The 21,007-nt window shown below is 42.4% G+C and overlaps 1 protein-coding gene and 1 pseudogene across 1 annotated transcript; one reads left to right on the plus strand and one right to left on the minus strand.

The window, feature by feature from the left end:
• Positions 1 to 2,220: 2,220 nt before the first annotated feature.
• On the plus strand, positions 2,221 to 4,686 carry LOC130135918 (clathrin interactor EPSIN 1-like). The gene is made up of 5 exons (XM_056305784.1): positions 2,221 to 2,311; positions 2,411 to 2,598; positions 2,793 to 3,174; positions 3,740 to 3,848; positions 4,376 to 4,686. The coding sequence occupies exons 1-4, from the start codon at positions 2,221 to 2,223 to the stop codon at positions 3,808 to 3,810; spliced, it is 732 nt and encodes a 243-aa protein (XP_056161759.1). The 3' UTR covers positions 3,811 to 3,848; positions 4,376 to 4,686.
• An 11,168-nt stretch (positions 4,687 to 15,854) lies between these two features.
• On the minus strand, positions 15,855 to 20,365 carry LOC115662176 (uncharacterized; annotated as a pseudogene).
• Between the last annotated feature and the right edge of the window lie 642 nt (positions 20,366 to 21,007).

The raw sequence follows: 21,007 nt of genomic DNA on the forward strand, positions 1-21,007 counted from the left end.
TGTTCTAACTGCATGACATCTCATTAATCGCATGCCCTCTTTTGTTTTCTAATGAGTCACTTTTTGTCTTACCACCCCGTATTTTTGGTTGTCTGTTTTATTCGTGATCATCGACCTGGAGTATCGAAACTTGATCCCAAGGCAATCAAGTGTATGTTTTTGGGTTATTCTCGTACTCAAAAGGGATATCGTTGTTATTCTCCATTACTAATACTTTATAACTGCTGATGTTTCATTTTTTGAATCCACTCCTTATCATGATGTTCCAATTTCTGTTATTGAGTTGGATGAAGACGTCTATGTGACTACCCTTCGGTCAACCGCTCCAACCACTTCACCAGTCTCTACACAGGAACCTCCTCCTCTCCAGGTTTATACTCGATGTCCTCGAGTAGCTATTATTTCCCCCGTTCCTCCAGACACCACTACGTCATCTTTTGCTCCAGATCCGCCATTAGCTGACCCTCCTCTTGTATCTGATCTTGATCTCCCTATTGCTTATCGCAAAGGTACACGTACTCGTACTCAACACTCTATTGCAAACTTCATCTCATATTCTTCTGTGTCTCTTCTTTTTCGATCCTTTTTATCTACTATGGACCAATATCCAATCCCCAAGTCTGTATCTGAGGCATTACAAAATTCTGGCCGGAGGACAGCAATGGAAGAAGAATTAAAGGCTCTCCAATTTAATCAAACTTGGGACTTGGTACCTCTTCCTTCAACCAACACTATTATTGGTTGTCGTTGGGTATTTGCTGTGAAAGTCAATCCCGATGGTTCTCTGGCTCGTTTAAAAGCACGACTTGTTGCAAAAGGGTATGCTCAGGTGTATGGGGTTGACTATCTAGATACTTTTTCTCCTGTTGCCAAACTTACTTCAGTTCGTATTTTGATATCCCTTGCTGCCACATATAATTGGCCCTTATTTCAGCTTGATGTTAAGAATGCCTTCTTGCATGGTACTCTCCATGAGGAAGTTTATATGGAGCAACCTCCGCGGTTTGTTGCTCAAGGGGAGTCTGGGGTTATGGTTTGCAAATTAAGAAAGTCTTTATATGGTTTGAAGCAATCCCCACGGGCATGGTTTGGAAGATTTTTTGAGGCTGTACTTTCTTTTGGACTATCTAGATGTGGAAATGATCATTCTTTCTTTTATAAATAGTCACGGGGAGGCAAATTGTTCTTGATTGTGTATGTTGATGATATTATCATCACAGGAGATGATTTGATTGGTATAGCTGAACTAAAGATCTATCTTCAGCAACAGTTTCAGACTAAGGATTTAGGAAGATTGAAGTATTTCCTAGGAATTGAAGTTGCTCAGTCACAGAAAGGTATTGTTCTATCACAAAGAAAATATATGATGGATTTGCTCAATGAAACAAGTATGTTGGGGTCAAAGCTTCTTGATTCACCCATAGAACAAAGGGTCAAACTAGTTGCTGAGGGAGGAGAAATTCTTGATAACCCTGAGAGATACAGGAGACTGGTAGGTAAGCTGAATTATCTCACAGTCACTCGATCAGACATTACCTTTCCAGTTAGTGTGGTAAGCCAGTTTCTGTCTTCTCCTCGTACATCTCATTGGGATGCAGTTATTCGGATATTGAGGTACTTGAAAAAGACTCCAGGGAAAGGAATTGTTTACCAAAATCATGGTCATAGTAGAGTCGAAGGATTCTCCGATGTTGATTGGGCAGGGTCTCCAGATGATAAGAGATCAACTACTGGCTATTGTACCTTGGTTGGAGGAAATCTAGTATCATGGAAAAGTAAGAAACAAAATGTTGTTGCCCGCTCAAGCGCTGAGTCAGAATATAGAGCCATGGCACAAGTGACATGTGAATTAGTGTGGATTCAGTAGTTATTAACTGAGATAGGCTTCAAAGCTTTTAGTACCCATGACTCTATGGTGTGACAATAAAGCTGCAGTGCATATAGCTTCTAACCTTGTGTTTCATGAGAGAACAAAACACATTGAGGTTGATTGTCACTTTATTCAGAAAAAGTTGCAGAGTGGAATGATCATTCCCAATCATATTCGAACCGGTGAACAACTTGCAGACATTTTTACTAAACATTTGGGTAATGGGAGGATAGAATATATTTGTAACAAGCTGGGCATGATTAATATATATGCTCCAGCTTGAGGGGGAGTGTTAAGAGTAGAAAAAGGGTAAAGTGGTCATTAGGGCCTTTATGACTTATTTTTGGTATATGTATTGGACACTATCGGTGAATACAAAACACACTTTTCCCTCTCTCTCTCTCTTTCTCAGTGATGAAGTACGCAGACAATATTGTGAAGGTAAGACATCTTTTGCATATGGCATCAAAGAATGAAACATTATACTAAATTACTGGAGGCTATTTGCTATCTCCTGACAGTTAGCTTAAATTTTTGCAGAGTCCAGTGCTGGAAATGCAAAACAAGTGGATCTTTTTGGGCAGGACTTGATTGGAGATCTGTTGGATGCACTAATATCTGTTCTGACTAATGCTTCTTCCTTCAATGAAAATTCATCTGAGCTTGACCTTTTTGCTGATGCAAGTTTTGTTTCGGCACCTCCTTCGGTAGAATCATCTGAGAAGAAGGTGAGATACTCTTAAGTTTTTAAATTGTGGACTATCTGATGCTGCTTACTACTGGCTCTGTAACTCACTCTTGCTATCCTTTCACTGCAAGGAAGAATTTGATCTCTTAGGGGCAACTACTCTATTTTCAGTCACAAGCTAACGTCGATGATTTTGCGCATGTGTTGATTATATGAATTCTTTTGCGGACTGAGGTAGATCTATTTGCTTCTGCACATGCTGTCTCTTCTGCAGTTTCTGCACAGGTTGACCTCTTTGCTGCGCCAGCTCCGGTTACTCAACCTGAAACCAAGCCCATACAATCTGTTCCCACTAACCCTATAGTGGATCCATTTCTTCTTTGTTCCACGAACAATTTTGACAGCTCTAATCCTTTTGGCTCATTCACTTTCAGTTCTGATTCAACATCAGCAGGACCTTCCCAAAACCCCGTCGATGATTCCAACATGAGTGACTCAAGTAAGAAAGCTTCAGCTATCTTGAATCCACAACCAAAGAAGGACGCATTCCATGTCAAGTCTGGAATTTGGGCAGATTCCCTCAGCCGTGGACTGATTGATCTTAATATATATGCTCGTAAGTATATCTAAGCTCGTCTTGTGGCATTGCAGTTGTTCCCTGGCCTCATATCTTATAACTCTTACACATTCAACTTAAATACAAAAATAAATGGGTGGTATAGATGTATCTGGTTTAATTAGCAATCTCTTCGAATTATCAGGGGTCGTTTATAGAAGCAATTTATATGTCATGGAATACAAATTGTGCAAATGCTGAAGTTCTGTGAATTCTTTCAAGTCATTGTGTCCTATTGGGGGAGCAAGAACACCTTGAAGTTGTTTCTAGCAAAATCAGTCATCTGGCTCATTCTCATATTGTGATTATTTGGGTCAGCCTGACACGTTTTTTCCTTTAAATATATCTGCTGCTGTACCTTCTTGGCTTAGCAAAATGATGATGTACTTGGTTTTTTGGAATGTAGAATGGATGTTTCCCCTCCCTTGTGCTCAGTACACTTGTGCACCCACGACACATTGCAACTTATGCCTATTGTACTATAACACAAACTCACACTGTGGTTGGGAAGTGTCTGTAAGCCTACTAATGTGGCTATGTTTTGTTTGCTCATAAAAACTTGCAGCCAAGAAGGTTTCACTTGCAGATATGGGTGTAGTTGGTGGGCTAAGTGATGATTCGGATGAAAAGGGATAAGGGTCCCCCAACTTCATTTTACATGGGAAGAGCCATGGGTACTGATGGGGGTGTATCGCTAACCGAATCAGAATGATCACGTAGAGAATAGAAGAAAATTAAATGATGCACGAGTTTACCCAGGTTCACTCCCGAATAGGGCTACGTCCTGCAAAGGGATTTCACTATGATTTTTAGGGTTTACAACCACAACCACTCGTTATAATGATCTCTCATACGAGTACAATATATATAGGACTTAAATGGGCCCAAAGCCCGAGCCTATCAAAATCCCTTTGATCCCATAACAAACGGGCCAGCAAACCCGATGTTGTTTCGGGGGCGCTGCCCCCGAGCCCCTGCTGGCTCACCATCGAGCAGGGTCGCCGTCCGCTCACTAGGGAACGGAACCCTCGCCCGCTGTCCGGTCAGTGGGACCCCCGTGTCGGGGGCGCTGCCCCCGAACTCCTACATTCCGTGCACAGGGGTCATATGTCGTCGGATCATACTTCGATTTCCCTAAGCTTATGTGGGCGTGCCCGGTATGAGAAACAAGGGTCCTTGAAGTATTCGCCAACTCCAACAGGTATAGGGACTGGTCTTGGTACGTCTGGTTTTACATCATCACAAGCGACCGGTGGAGACGACTTCTTCTCAAGCTTTGCTAGCCAATCTCAGTATGGTAGCTTCAAGAAATAATTCGTCCATTCTTTCCCTTTTCTTGTTTGACTTCTCATTTTTTTGTCTTGAGAGTATTCACCAAAAGTATATTGTCTCAAGAGAAACGGTTTGGGGTTTCTTCTGTGCGGACACTGAACAGCATTTCTGGTATGATGTTGTAAGTATTAAGAGTCGATGAATGCCGTGGAAAGGTAACTTGTGTGAATTGGATGGTTGTTAAGTTCTGTGGGCCATTAGTTTTATGAATCAGCTAGTGTCCGAGTTTAATGGTGCTCTGCTCAGTTTCGACCCAGTAGAGGAATGTGATAGCGAATTAGAGGTTTGCAATAAAACGAGAATATAAGCCTGGACATTTCATATCGGAGTTAGAATTCTCTCTCTTTCTCAGTATATTTAGTTTGGAAAATCGCAAGTGCCACTATCGCAATCTATGAACATATCCATACTCTGTCGCAGAGTGTCATTGATCGACAAGGTAGTAATCCCATGGACAATTGTTGAGTCCATCAGGTTTTTGTAATCGTAACAAGAGATGCAAGTGTAACGTTTTCCTGATATGGGTTACATTAATTGAGATTGTTATTACCCGCTTACGGGTTTGGTTTAATAAGTTTGGATATAAGGTTTCTTAATTGGTCGGATATGGGCCCGGCTTGTGTGGGCCGAGTTCGGCCCGCCCGTTATGAGAGGGCCTGGCTGGAAACTCTATAAATAGAGCTACAGGTCCCTCCTCTGCACCTAACTCTCTCCAATCTCTCTCAAACGCTCTCAAACTCACCTAAGGCTTGCGTGAGTTGGCTGAGGCGGTCTCATAGCGCTGGGACTTCGGGGGTGACAGGGGAGAAACGGCACCGGTTCATCGTCATTTCCGCATCCAGGCTGATGGAATCCAAATCAGGTGCACAAATTCTATCCATCTTTTTACCGTACCGTTAATATCTCGCTATGGTGATCCTAGGGCGCTTGGCCAAGCCATACGAGCTGGCCAACATGTGGTATCAAAGCCGCCATAGTCGAGAAACGGTTCGGTACTATTCGTATGTGGTTTTGATTTTTTCATCCGTTGAATGTTAGAATAAATCACATAGATGGATAGATCATCGCGAGACGAGAAAAATGAGTGGTCGCCGGCCACCAGGGGTAGCCGGGAGTGACCGCACGCGCCGCCACGTGCCGGGGCGTCGTAGAGCCCCGGCGGCACACGCGCGGCCACGCGCGGGTGTTCCCATGCGCATGCAACGCACGCTCTAGGTTTTCTGCGAGTCGGGTCGATCCGGCTGACCCGACCCGACTCCGGACCCGACCCAGACCCGACCCAGATCTGACCCGTTGACCCGACCCAGGGTCCGACCCGTTGACCCGACCCGGACCCGACCAGTTGATCGAAACGGTCAACCGGTCGGACCGGTAAGCGGTCAGACCGGTCGGACCGGCTTTTTGGCCGGTTTAGGCGCCGGCGCGTGAGGCCCACGCGCCGCACCTTCAGGAGGCGCGTGAGGGCGCGTCCGAGCTCCGATTGGAGCATGCAAGGTACCGGCGTGCTCGTATAAAGATTCTCTACACTGTGATATATTTATTTTGCATGTTTGATACTTTTAAGGATGTGAAAATACATATGGAACCTTATATACGCGTATTTTTAGGGTATATTTTCGTATTTTCCTGTATTTCTCTATGGTTTAAGAGATACAAATTAAATCTTACATGTATATGATGTCATAAGGACGTATAGATCATGTTTCATTGATAGTATGTATAAGGTTCGACATATATCAATGTATAGAGCAATGTAATTAGCATGGTATGTAATTTTAGAGACATTGCCCATGTCTTCCGGTCTAGAATTACATCTATATAGTATATGTGAGACATAAAACTTATATCCTTAGTATGAGAGAGTTTCAATAATTCAATTTGGTAGTGACCGCCAAAGTGGCACACTTGATTGAGTTTGAGAAATATCAGTCTCGTATTGTTAGGATGTCTCCTGTTCTAATGTGTTATTATACTCCCAAAGGAGGTGATTATGTATTGGTTCATGGAGGGATGCATATACAGCATGCGTGAGGAATGACTGATCCTAGTGGTTCATACACCCAAAGGTGGTGAATTCATAAAAGATTGGAATATATTCTCATGGCCGTTGTAATGTAGAGGGTATACAATTGCATATCATGTATTCTGTCCAAAGGTGATTATATGATGATATGTGTAACTCTCAGGAAAGTACTCATATGATGCTGATTATAGATATTGCTTGTTTTTAACAGTCACCTTCTCCCTGAACGGCAACTCCATAAGTATTTAGGTTCTTACTGGTTCAAACTTTAAGAAATGGAAAGAGGATTTTCTGTTTGGTATGGAGCTGGCAGATATTCATATTACTCTTACTGAGGATAAGCCAGCAGATGTCACTGCTGAAAGTACGGATATGGAAAAGACACTGAGTGCCGCCTGGGCAAAGAGCAATAGGATTTGCTTGTTACTGATGAAGTGATCCATTAAGGACCATTTGAAAAGTAGTTTGTCAGCTGACTGCACTGCTAAAGAAATGATGGAAACCTTGCAAGCAAGGAACCGTGACTTGTCTAATGCTGAGGCTGGGACATACATGCAGTTACTCAATAATATGAGGTATGATGGTTCAAGTGGGGTTAGGGATTACGTCCTTAGGATGGTAGACCTCCAGACAAAACTAAAGGTTCATGAGATTATCCTTTCTGATGCCTTCATTGTGCATCAAGCCTTGAACACCCTTCCTACTGAGTTTGGAATTATAAAGACCAACTATAATTCCCAAGATGAAAAGTGGTTGATCAATGACCTGATAGTTAGGGTAGTGGCAGAGGAAGAGAAACTGAAGAAAGATAAAGGGAATCATGCTTTCTATGCCTCTAGTTCCAGTAGCAGGAAGAGTAGTAAGTTCAAGAATCGTACTCAGAAAGGAACTCCTGAAACCACCGGTCATTTGGACCATCTGGGTCCTGAGATAACACCCTTGAAGAAGAATGGTGTTCACTGTTACTTTTGTAGGAGGAAGGGTCACATGAAGAAAGACTGCAATAGATATAAAGCTTGATTGTCCAAGCGTGAGCAGTCAGGTATTAATTCTTTGGCACTTGTTTGTGAATCCAACCTATTAGAAGCTCCATCCAGTTCTTGGTGGCTAGATAGCGGTGCAACTAATCATGTTGCGTATACCATACAGGGATTCACAAACAGAAGGAAGCCAAATCAAGATGAATTAAAGCTCACTATAGGAAACAACAAGAGAGTCAACGTGGAGTTCGTGGGAGATGTCATATTAATTTTGGATTCTGGTTTTAATATGATGTTAAGAAACACCTTTTATGTGCCTTCCTTCAGACGGAACTTAGTTTTCGTATCAAGTTTGGATGTTTGTGGCTACTCTTTTGAAATAAAGAACAATATGGTTTCTATGTTCTTTGATTCAAATAAGGTTGGGTGCTGCAACATATCGAATGGATTGTATAGATTGTGTTTATCTCCCAATGATATATACGTCGCTTATACAGCTGAAAGGGTTGTTTCCAAAAGACCTCTACCTAAGGAACAGTCTTATGCATTGTGGCATAAACGACTTGGTTACATTTCTAAGAAAAGAGTGGAAAGACTGATAAAGACAAACATCCTGCCTACTCTTGAAAGTGACCTAGATACTTGCGTAGACTGTTGTAGGGGTAAGATGACCAAGATAAAGAAAAAAACCGCAGTCCGTAGTTCTGACTTGTTGGAAGTCATTCACACTGACATCAGTGGACCCTATACTGCAACGTTGTGTAGAAATTTCTATTTCATCACATTTACAGACGACTATTCCCGATATGGTTATCTGTTCTTGATTAATGAGAAGTCTGAGTCTCTTGACAAGTTCAAGATTTTTCGGACTGAAGTCGAGAAACAGCTGGGAAAAGTCATAAAGGTTGTCAGGTCTGACCGAGGTGGTGAGTATTATGGCAGGCATGGCGATGCTGGACAGCTGAAAGGGCCATTTGCCAAATACTTGGAAGGTTCTGGAATAGTGGCTCAATTTACTATGCCCGGCAGTCCTGAACAAAATGGTGTGGTCAAAAGACGGAATCGCACCCTTATGGACATGATGAGGAGTATGATTAGCAGGACGAACTTACCTGATTTTCTATGGGGTGAAGCCTTGAGAACAGCTCTCTACATTCGAAATCGTGTTCCTACCAAGGTTGTTCCACAGACTCCTTTTGAATTATGGACTGGACGTAAACCTAGCCTAAATCATCTTAAAGTTTGGGGGTGTCCTGCAGAAGTAAAGTTATACAATCCAACATTGAGCAAGTTGGAATCCAGAACCACTCGATGTTTCTTCGTATCTTACCCAGATCATTCGAAGGGGTATCGGTTTTACAGTCCCCATGGAGGCACAAGAATTGTCGAATCACAGACAGCGAAATTTCTGGAATTTGATGTAGCCGAGAAGGGTAGTTGCTCACAGACCATTGAGGATAATAATATGGTAGGTACTACAGTGTCGATTTCTCTACCTGTACATATGATAATGGAGACCCCTACACCACAGACTGAGCCTATTGTGGCTCAGGATCCTGTTATTTAAGCAGCTCCTGATGAAGTACTTCAAGCCCCTCAGGTGCAGGATGAGGAAGTAGTAGCTCCACTCAGGAGATCTATCAGGCAGAGACGATCGGCTATACCACCGGATTATATGGTCTATCTGGGAGAGCATGACTACGATATAGGCTGCGTGGTTGATCCAGTAACTCATTCAGATGTAATTTCTTGTCCTCAATCAGATATGTGGGTGGATGCAATGAAAGACGAGATACAGTCTATGAAATATAATGGTGTTTGGGAGCTTGTTGAATTACCTAAAGGTTTCAAGCCCATTGGTTGCAAATGGGTATACAAGACTAAAAGAGACTCCAAAGGAAAGATTGAGAAATTCAAAGCCAGACTGGTAGCCAAGGGTTTCACTCAAAGAGAAGGAGTAGACTATGAGGCGACATTTTCACCAGTATCTTCTAAGGATTCTTTCACAGTGATCATGGCATTGGTAGCTCATTTTGATATGGAGTTACACCAGATGGATGTTAAGACTGCCTTTTTAAATGGAGACCTTGATGAGGAAGTCTATATGGTGCAACCCGAAGGTTTTGCAGCTGATGATTCGGGTGAGCTTGTGTGTAGATTGAAGAAGTCTATTTATGGCCTCAAGCAAGCTTCTAGACAATGGTATTTGAAGTTTCACAGTGTTGTCACTTCATTAGGTTTTGTTGAGAACAAGTTGGATCAGTGTATATACAGCAAGGTCAGTGGGAGGAAATTTATTTTTCTCATACTCTATGTAGATGACATCTTACTTGCGAGTAGTGATATTGGATTACTACATGAGACAAAGCAAATGTTGTCGAAGGATTTTGACATGAAGGACCTTTATAAGGCGTCGTTTGTCCTAGGCATTGAGATCCATAGGGATCGTTCTCGCCGAGTATTGGGTTTGTCTCAGAGAACATATGTTAATCGTATTCTGGAAAGATTCAGTATGCAGGACTGCAAGCCAGGAATTGCTCCTGTCATAAAGGGTGATAAACTGAGTCTGTCACAGTGTTCTCATACGGATGTTGAGAAAACCCAAATGAAGGATGTACCTTATGCTAGTGCACTTGGAAGTATCATGTATGCTCAAGTTTGCACTAGGCCAGACATTGCTTTTGCAACAGGACTTCTAGGCAGATATCAGTCAAATCCAGGACACAATCACTGGGTTGCTGCCAAGAAGGTTTTGAGGTATTTAAAGAGGACAAAAGACTATATGCTGATCTACAGACATGTTCAAGACCTACAGTTGGTAGGGTATTCGGATTCAGACTTTACTGGCTGTTAGGATGAAAGGAAGTCGACAACGGGTTACATCTTTAAGTTAGCAGGAGGTGCAGTATCATGGAAAAGTGAAAAACAGAAATCAATGACATCCTCTACCATGCAAGCGGAGTTTGTAGCATGCTTTTCGGCCGCTACTCAGGCAATTTGGCTCCGGAACCTCATTAGGGAGTTGACCGTATTTGATTTTGTGGATCGGCCCATACAGTTGTATTGTGACAATAACTCTGCAGTGTTGTTTGTTAACAACAACAGAGGTCTCAAGGGGTCTAAGCATATGGAGGTCAAGTACTTGACCATAAAGGAAAAAGTCAGGGATGGTGACATCACAGTAGAGCACATTTCCACAGATGATATGGTAGCAGATCCACTAACTAAAGGCCTTCGCCCTTGTATTTTTGAACGACATGTCGTTAGCATGGGCTTAGGAGTATCATGGGATATTGTTGTTTAGTGGGAGCTGTTTTTTTTAATTTATGCTCTAATAAAGTTTACATCTGTGTTCTGTTACTCTTTGTAACATTTTGGATGTGTATCAACTCATTTGCATTCAATAAGGTGTTTCTGAATGCATTGTTGTCATGTTAAATACACATATAAGGTGAAAATCTTAAGGTACTGTGTAAACCTTGAGTAAAGGCTATGGGCATTCAGTTATTGGTGTCACGCCCCGTACTCTACCGGAACGCAACATCCCGTCGACGGTCGATTATGGTGCAACGCTCCCAGGAAGCATTGCCGACCCAACGCCCAATCAGAGATCAAACACATACGGAAGCCACGTATATAAATAAATATATACACCCATACAATAAATCGCATGTGACTAAGGATAGCCAAGCAATAAACAACGATCAACGCAGAAAATATGTACATACTTATATCACTATTTTAAAACTCTTTTACAGTGCTCCCAACAACTCAAATAAAACACCAACTCCTAGGAATAACCAAACAGCCACTTCTCCGATCTGCTCCGTCTCCACAGGGGTGCACGCTCAACGACCGCTGGATGCAATGTAGCATCCCAAAAAGTGGTGGTGTCCTCGGCATCCTACGGTTGGGGGTCTGAAAATGTTTCGGTTTACACAACCGTGAGACGAATCTCAGCGAGTATGACCCCCTAAACCTAGGCTAGGCTAACATGCAATCTCCTGACCGGAAACAAATATTTATAATCACAACACGACAATAATCAAACCATTCTTAGACCCTGCAGGTTAGACGGATCAACATATAATAATCACGGCACATACGTGGCACGCATGATCACCCGTATGCCAATCACATGCTCATGCACTGATTCTCACACCTTCGTATGCCAGTCTGTGCATGTTCATGCATGCAAATGTCGTCGACATGTCATGCGCATTTCTCCGGCCCACTGGCCCACACTGGCACACTTGCCCAATTCATTATTATTACGACTCGAGTCATTAATTTTTCACGGCCCGGTGCGTCTAGCCTGCTTCAAAGTGCATGAGGCGCAGCAACCGATCTGGCCCAGTGTCTCTAGCCTGCTTCAAAGTGCATGAGGCGCAACACTGTTCTCCTTGCGAACCAGAGCCTGCTTCAAAGTGCATGAGGATGGTCGCCTTCCGGACGTACCGGGCATCGTCCTGCTTCAAAGTGCATGAGGACGGTATCGACCCGAAGGTCCTTAGGTGATCACATAACTTATTATTATCTGAACCCAGCGTATAACGTTTCAGGGTATTTTAGGTGATCACATGCTCATGGCAGACATGCATTCTCGCACAATTTCACCACATGCCACACTCTTGGCATACACAATGCGTGTCCATGTTATGCAATGCAATGCACCACGAGCGCCAATGAAATCCAATCACTCAATATCACAGCACGTGCTCAATTGACCCAATTAATACCGTGTGGCCCAACGTGCGATTCACAATTCAAACACATATTTCAAACCAATCATTGGCCAATCGCACTCCACAAAATCAGCCACACAATGTCACGAGAGATGAATACAAGCCAAGGCACTCAAGGTCGATCTCCGACACTAATATACCAAACATACTCATGCTCGATTTAGACGCATTCAACTCATCCTCAATACAATCAATTTATTTCCGTTCTCACCCAACCCATTCAACATTGATTCCGCACATTTATTACAATTCAATGTAATGCGCCTAAGGCCCGCCTTGGCAAATTAGACTTAGTCCTCATTCTCAATGGTACGGGGTCAATAGATAGGATTTATATAAGTCCTAAATAACTCCTAAAAATGCCTAATTCCTTGCCATCAACCAATGACTCAACTAAGTACTCAACTTGGACAAATTGCACAAATTCGGTACTCAATGAACAGTACCAGGGGAGGACACATTTTGTCTACTAAACCACAATTAAACACCCTCATTAGGCTCTAATCTCAAACTCCAATCACCCAACAACCAAATACACTTAATTAGGCCTCAATTAAGTCCAAATAACACTTGAATTGCCTAATTTCAAGTCTTGAATCATTGAACTCAATTAGTGCCACACTTAGACAAATTTGTGCAATTTCGGTACTAATAAACAGTACCGGGCGATTAAGCCCTAGTCACTAGTTCACACTTAAACAATCACATTAAGGCCTAATCACATACCCTAATCACCCGACTACCAAATACACTTACTTAAGCTTCAAATAAGCTTAATTAGCCCCTAAAATGTCCAATTCTAAGTCATTAACCATTGAACTCAATTAGTACAAAACTTAGACAAAAATACACAATTTCGGTACTCAGTGAACAGTACCAGAACATGGGCTGTTTTGGGCCTTAATCCACCATTAAAACATCTCATTAGATCCTAATGACCCATACAAAACATCACACGCACAATTAAACCTAATTAACCCTCAATTAGGCCTAATTAACCCCTAAAAATGCACAATTAAACTAATTAAGGGTTTAGGGGTTTATACTCGCCTATTAACGACTCGGGACGACGGGAACGGGCGGTCGATCACCGACCGCGGTAAGGATCGACGGCGGCGTTCGGGTGCAAGCCGGCGGTCCGCGGCGACACCGGCGGAGGCGATTTGCTGCTGGTTTTGTTCTGTTTGGGCTGGAAATGGGACTGTGGATGGCCGAACAGGTGAGAGGAAGGTCCAAGGGTGCTGTGGCGTGCGGTGGTAGGTGGCCTCAGCGGCTCCATTTAGTGCTTGTTCCGGCGTGAACGAGTACCGAGGAAAATGCGAACGTGAAGCTGAGAACCGGAAACGGAAGAGAAGAAGAAGATTTTCTGGGGAAATGACCGAATGAATCTCACGAGAGAGAGAAATGGTCTGGTCCAAGTGAGTCAACAATGGGTGAGTGGATTCCAAGTGTCAAGATCTAGGGCTATTGGACAATTTTGCCCTTGATCCAATGGCTATAATTCCTTCTTATCCAATTATTTAGGGGTAAAATGGTCATTGGTCCTTAACCCAAGCTGACCAGACCTGGTTTATCCCTAACTCACCTTGGTTAGTCCCCTAATTAAATCCAAAATTCGAAATTACCAAAAATGGGTCCAAGGGCATTTTGGTAATTTTTCGGTCCCGGGTCAAAATTCCAATTTTCGCACACACGCGTTCCATATGTGCGTGGCCAACATAATATGGCGTCGGAATCGCAAAATTCGCTTTTTAAGTCCTCGAAAACTGACTGCAAAGTTTCGGGAATAAAATAATATTATTTTTCCAATTTTTGTCGATATTCCACTTTTTGGCCAAAACCACTCTAAATGTGCGTGGCCACCCCAAAATGACATTGGCCGCGAAAAATAACCTCAAACGGCCTCCGAATCTGGCCTTGGTGCCCACAGGGGCAAAACCGTAATTTCTCACCCCCGGACCGAAATTCCAATTTTCACTCGTACTAACCCCAAACGTGTGTGGCCAGCGTAATATGACGTCAGATTCCCAAAAATAGTCTCTTAAGCCTTCGAAAATCGACCTCGAAATCCGGGCTCAATTCCGTGAACAAAACTCGCTAAACTTTCAATTTCGGGTCTCTCACTAACGGCGGTGTTTAGGAGTTACGCGTATCGACCTAGGGCTATCCATATCGTAATGGTCTCGATCATTGAGAGAATGAGAAATTATCATTAGTTCCAAAGGTCACGATTGCTCGGTTCAAGTTCAAGACTAGTTGGCCACGTGTACTTTCGGTCTTGCAGAATCACCTGCGATCCGATGGTACATCGTTGGCCTTGGCCAAACCAAATCCGTTACCTTTCCTAAGATCAGTCCATACTGGTTCATAATATTCTCTCGTCATTTCTCGAGATCGGTGCCCAATTCACGATCGGGTCCCTGGTCCACGTACCATTTTTCTAGTTAGCCATACCCTATTGGTTAGTGTCCCGAGAGTGATCAGCTCTGGGCGAGACTTACTAAAATGAAATGCGAAATATGGTCAATTTATTGATCCCGGAATTACATCGAAATTCAGGCTATTACAATTGGCCTTAAGGATATGTCTTATGACACATAAAGTAATGTTAACAATAAGGATAAGACATATGTAGGTTCATTGGAACCATAAAGATATTCTCTAGTGACACATCAGGTTTTTGTGACACTTAAGGAAAGAGAATGAGGACTGACAAAGGGGATGACGCATGAGATATCACTTTTTATGAGGTGTCATCCGTTTGCCACACAACCATATCGAATCCATATCAGTAAAGTCTAAGGCACTTGTGACCATGGAAGGCTCTGCGTGATTACATGCAGTTACCGCCATGATTCGGTGTTTGAAACTTTATGGGATCGGATTGACTATTAAGAATTATCCATAGACCAAATAAAGGTGCACATAAGGTACGATTTCAATTAATATAGCCCAAGTGGGAGAATGTAACGTTTTCCTGATGTGGGTTACATTAATTGAGATTGTTATTACCCGCTTACGGGTTTGGTCTAATAAGTTTGGATATAAGGTTTCTTAATTGGTCGGATATGGGCCCGGTTTGTGTGGGCCGAGTTCGGCCCGGCCCGTTATGAGAGGGCTTGGTTGGAAACTCTATAAATAGAGCTGCAGGTTCCTCCTCTGCACCTAACTCTCTCCAATCTCTCTCAAACGCTCTCAAACTCACCTAAGGCTTCCGTGAGTTGGCTGAGGCGGTCTCATAGCGCCGGGACTTCGGGGGTGACAGGGGAGAAGACCTACGGCACCGGTTCATCGTCATTTCCGCATCCAGGCCGATGGAATCCAAATCAGGTGCACAAATTCTATCCATCTTTTTACCGTACCGTTAATATCTCGCTATGGTGATCCTAGGGCGCTCGGCCGAGCCATACGGGCTGGCCAACAGCAAGAAGACAACCGAGCAAGAAGAAACAAGTGATGGCAGTCTAGATGTATCGGGCGTCGGGTCGAAAACAGCCCTTCATCATTTAAACAGCTGAAAGTGTCCGTATTTTAACAGACATGTATTTTCAACAGGACAGATAGTCATGACAGCACACAGGTGCAGAGAGAGAGAGAGATCTACTTGCAAGATTCCTTAACAGACATTATTGAAGCTCCACTCCTTCCAATAACACGTCCCATCTTTCCGGGTGGAACATCAAGAACAGAGAGGATTTCGTCCTCTGGAGCATTTTCCGCTGCTGACATGTCATCTACACGTGAAGTACTCTGAAATTAGTCCTCGAGTCAAGGCTCTTGTTTTAGCATTCAAAGTACAAAACTCTTTTGACATTCTCATATTAACTCGTTTTTATAATACTATGCCACCTGCAAGTGATGCATCCCGAGTCATTAACAACAAAATCTGATGATTATTTTCATGTTGAAAAATAAAATATTAGCATTAAAAACTGAATCATAAGATGACATATCCACAAGCAAAGCAATTTCTACAAGCCTAGTTAAAAGGTGGCACCTTATCTCAACAAAGACATGGTACTAAGCTAAAGTAACATCTCTATATTGCACATTTAGGACTTTAAAAAAATTGGAACTTAAATTTGATGCGACCATGCAATGTAGAAAGCAACATCACTTGAAGAAGACATTAATGGCCCTGAAAATAGTGGTTTTGATTTATGCCAGCCACGTTAAGCAACCATTATACTATCCAAGTTAACTTCGCTGAGCTCTGAAAAAGCACCTCAGGAAGTCATTCACTGGAAATCTCCACCCATCTGTACGATCTAAATTGTCATTGATGTCTGCTCCAATTTGAAGACAGGAAAAAAAGTTGCACCAACCTTCTATCTTTTGAACAATTCCACATCTCAATCCTAATTCAGAGCATATTAAATACCAGCAGAAACCCTAGAATGACTTAGAAGGATGGGGTGACAAAGTCAACAAGTGCAAGCACTAGTTCCCCACACGATGCATCTAGCAGTTACCAAAAAATACAGAATAAACAAAAGCTAGTCCAAAAATTTTTATCTGTAATTTTTAAACCTGGCATCGGAGGCAAAGATGGCCAATCAGCATAATTATTGTCATTGATACAAAAACACCGACAATAAAGAGCACTGCCAACTGCCAGATACTACAAGGATCGTGGATTCAGTTTCTCCATCATCTTGCGATAGATGTAAACAAGAAATCGAACATCATCTGCAGCTGCACGTATCATCATTTCAGAAAATGGTCTGTATGTCCAGAACTTAGGGTCCTGTAAATGAAACACGCATATTAGTGAAAGGCAAAAGAATATTTTGCACTGGGCACATCGTGCGGCTATGTAAAAGGTGCACATTAGTAGTCACGAGCATAGTTAGAGCAACTGGAGCTATCATATAAATGAAACAATCACCAACATGTAAACTAATATATTTGTTCAAACTGGAGTTATTTTTTAACTGGCCATTTACTCCGAACTAATGAACCATACTAAAAAAATTATCATCTCTTGATTGGCTTCTGCTTAAGAACTCCATAATGTAACTCAGCTGATAGTATGTGAGTCTAGTGGATCAGATCACTAGTGAGATAATAGTTAGCATTCAAAATTCTATTCGGCAGAATTTGGGAAGGGTAGACACTGCTTCTGAGTTAATTAACAACTAATAATTCGCTTTTGCAGAGTGAAAATTGTGATTGCCACAACATTTGTAGGTAAAATAAAACAAGCTCTCTGTTGAACTCACTGTTGTTGAATAGCCTTAATATCAGAACTATAATTCCTGAGCATGGTCTGATCTAAAAGCAATGCACTGGTAGCAGCAAAAGCTCAAAGCAATCTCCAACAACAGAGATATTTGTTGTAGCGTATTTAGCATTTTTGTGTCAAGTATTGATGCATCACAGCTCATAGTTTGGAAAACTGAACCAGATATCAATCCTGGGGGAGTGAGTGCAAAGGCAAAAAACAACTGGCTTCCACACGATGACCACAACTAATCAAATACTTCAACTCACCTGCCTAAGGAGGATACGAACTTCTTCCTTCTCGAGATAAGATATGCCTGCATCAAAACCAGAGAAGAAGAAATTAAAACACCCCACATGATGTGCAATTTGGATGTCATTTCATATTGTAGTTCCCATAGACATTGACGTGTGAGAACCACACAAGAGTTGAAGGCAGATAAGAGGAAACATAAAGTTCTGTTCCAGAGTACTTTTCTTGATCCTAGAACATGCAAAAAAGTATGCCCCCCGACCAAAAGTAAGAGCCCGAGCAATAACAGAAGATGCACTATACCACCACAACGTGGATCTGCAAGAAGGCTGACAAAAGATATGTAATCATCGGGCAATCGCTTCCTTTCTTCTTGCTCCTCTATAAGGTGGTAAGCAATCTGCTTAAATCACAACAATTTGTTATTCCCAATAATTTTATAAACTTAAGTAAGCCTCCTCAATCAATTGTTGCATCAAGTTGCAAAAACGAAAGACAAAGCCTACCATAAGACTGAAATTTCATACGAAATGCTCACCTGAGTATCCACAACATTATTCAATTTGATGCCAAATTGGAAGTAAAGCCTACAAAATCAAATGTCCAAGCACAAGAACCGTGTGTCATAATGTATGTGAGAGTGGTTGAGATGCAAAAGCAAATAAAACCAGTTAGAGACCTCACTATCTCGTTTGCAGTCATGAATAACTTTGGTGACGTACATAGACTCGAGTGCAGGCTTGCAAGCTTTCATGAGCATCTCACCTCCCTGAATGGCATCAACCAAATATATAGCATCTGGAAAAGCTAGCTGCAGATTACACAATGCTTGAATCATCAGAAAAGAACTCTAATTTTCCAAAAAAAATGAGTTCTTAGGTGGAACTATTGGAAACTCTACTTGATTACAAGCACGAAAACCTAAAGGACATTCAACATTCAATGAACAGAAAGAGACTAAGGAAGCAACACAGCATGGAAAATAGGATCCAATTGCTTCTAAACAGCATATATGAACTGGACACATAAAATTATTCCTACAATGGACAAGACCTACCACATTACTTCATACATTCACTTAGGATAAAATCAGATGATCTGTGTATGTACACACGCATATAATTCTCTGGCTCTGCCATTGAATATTGAAATTACATAACCTATTAGCTGAACATTAACATTACGTGAGCCCAATTGTTACATTTTAGTTTAATTATGTGACTCTACCCCCATTTGCAAACCATCTGTCTGTATATTATGCTTATCTATTCTTCAATATGGGTGATAGGGCGTCTGTAGGAAAGCGAAAGTGTTAGTGATGTCATATTTACATCTTATCAAAAAGGTGAAAATGCAAATCATGTGGTTCATGTTTGATGTTAATCATCACTCTATATATGATAAATGATGCTGGATGTCTCAATGAAATGTCAACATCGTTGAAAAGGACTACATACCTGCATGATACAAAGCCTGCCATAGCAACATAGGTCAACACCCTCACAATCAAAACCAATCACTAATTGCCTATCAGAAGAGGGTTCCAGAAATTCAGCTGGAAGTTGAGTTGCACAACTAACGATGTGAATGGGAACCGATGAAAGTTGAGCTCCGTCTTCTACAGGTTTTTCACCTACAGTATGTGAACAAATTTGAAAACAAAAAAGAAGAGAGTTTCGAGCTCCATGAAATAGATCTTAGCGTACAAATGACATATGACAACGTATTCTAATTAGGTAATACAATTGATATAACTACAATGAGCAAACATTTTCTAATTATGGAACGAGTTGCTTTGACACAGACAAGTGAAAATGAAGTAAATCCCACTTGCTTGCTTATAAGATAACCGAAACAAGATGAAGATTTACTTTCTATTACAAATACCTCACTTCAAGACAATCTACAATATGTATATTCACATAATTTATTTATTTTTTTCTTTTACATCAAGCAGCCTTCAAGGTAGTGTAAATTTGGTTAAAATCCTTTCGCGATGCATTGACAGAACAATACATAGTCAGAATAATGGCAAATCCCAATGCACCGCCGCCTTAGCCGGCTTCTCGAATAACTTTTCCCATCCCCCATCCACAAGCACAGTTTCACAAGATTCAACACAAAACCACCAAGCCAAAAGGCAGCGAGAATTAGCCAATCGGATTAAAAGCAAGCAGCTTCAACGCTGAACAAATTAGGTTTTTCACACACTCAAGAGCTCCGTCGCGAGCAAATTTTCTCGTGATCTAACACTATTACGTCACATCACGTCACGTCACATCGCATCACATTTTCCTTCTTTCCGGCATTTCACCGGAATCAACACAGGCGAGGAAGACGAAGAAACATCAACCTCACCACCCTACAAACGAAGGGCTCGACTCGAGAGAACAATCGACTCCCGAAATCGACACGGAGTGTTCAGCCAAATAGACACTTTCGCGAGAACGGCAGAATTCGGAGGATGATCGGAAGGCGGGCTTACCGGGGTCCGGCGGCAGAGGGACTTGCGTCTGGGCTGGCGGAGGAGGAGGAGGTGCGAAAGACCCCAGCTTTCTCTCTCTCTCTCTCTAGCGAAGCTGATCAAATCTCTTGCTTCAAAGTGAGAAATGAGTTGGTGACAGCGCAACTATTTTCGAAGCTCATTTTGGAAGCTCGGCTGGCTACTTGCTCCACTTGGGCGACGGGTCCTACAGGGGCGAGTAGCCAGCCCCGGAGGTGTAAAGTAGGTCGGGTCCGGGTCTTGGCAAGGACCAGCCGAGACGTCGAGGACGGCGACGTCGTCGACAGGGAGTTCGACTTCGCCTCTCCATTGGGTCGTCTGGCTAAAATCACGACTCGCGTCAGTCTCTCTCTCCGACGACCTTTTCTTTAGAGGAAAGCTCGTGCCATCAACCCTCCGACCCCGACTCCACTCCACCAAGCCTCCGTCGTTTTCCAGCAGCGCGGCGATGGTCGTCCAGAGATGATCCTCAGATTTTGCGAGACGGAGAGAGGGAGGTGTGAAGCGTGAGGCTTGAAATTTTGAAATAAAGAAAGAGAGAGGGTGGGGGAGAAGACGCTGGAAAGGAAAAGAGAAAGAGAACGCGCACTTGAAAACTTCCAATTTTTCTTCTTCTTTTTTTTTTCCATGTCACTTGACACGTGTCACTTTTTTAATGGAACAGATACGCCACGTAGGACAATGACGTGGCAGTATGATACTAGTGAATATTTTCTCCTTAAAATCACCCCTTAGGTGGAGGGACCCTTGGATCACCGGTTGTGCCGTCCCCAA

This window comes from Syzygium oleosum, unplaced genomic scaffold, assembly GCF_021117445.2.
Source record: "Syzygium oleosum isolate NSW1041296 unplaced genomic scaffold, Sole_v2.1 Sole_v2.39, whole genome shotgun sequence".
NCBI classification, from domain to species: Eukaryota; Viridiplantae; Streptophyta; class Magnoliopsida; order Myrtales; family Myrtaceae; genus Syzygium; species Syzygium oleosum.

Bases quoted from the DNA above. Each gene is read 5' to 3' on its own strand.
- LOC130135918 (XM_056305784.1), top strand. From the start codon at position 2,221: ATGTATTGGACACTATCGGTGAATACAAAACACACTTTTCCCTCTCTC. The intron at 2,599-2,792 runs GTGAGATACTCT...TTGCGGACTGAG, and splicing joins TAGAATCATCTGAGAAGAAG to GTAGATCTATTTGCTTCTGC. The intron at 3,175-3,739 runs GTAAGTATATCT...AAAAACTTGCAG, and splicing joins TGATCTTAATATATATGCTC to CCAAGAAGGTTTCACTTGCA.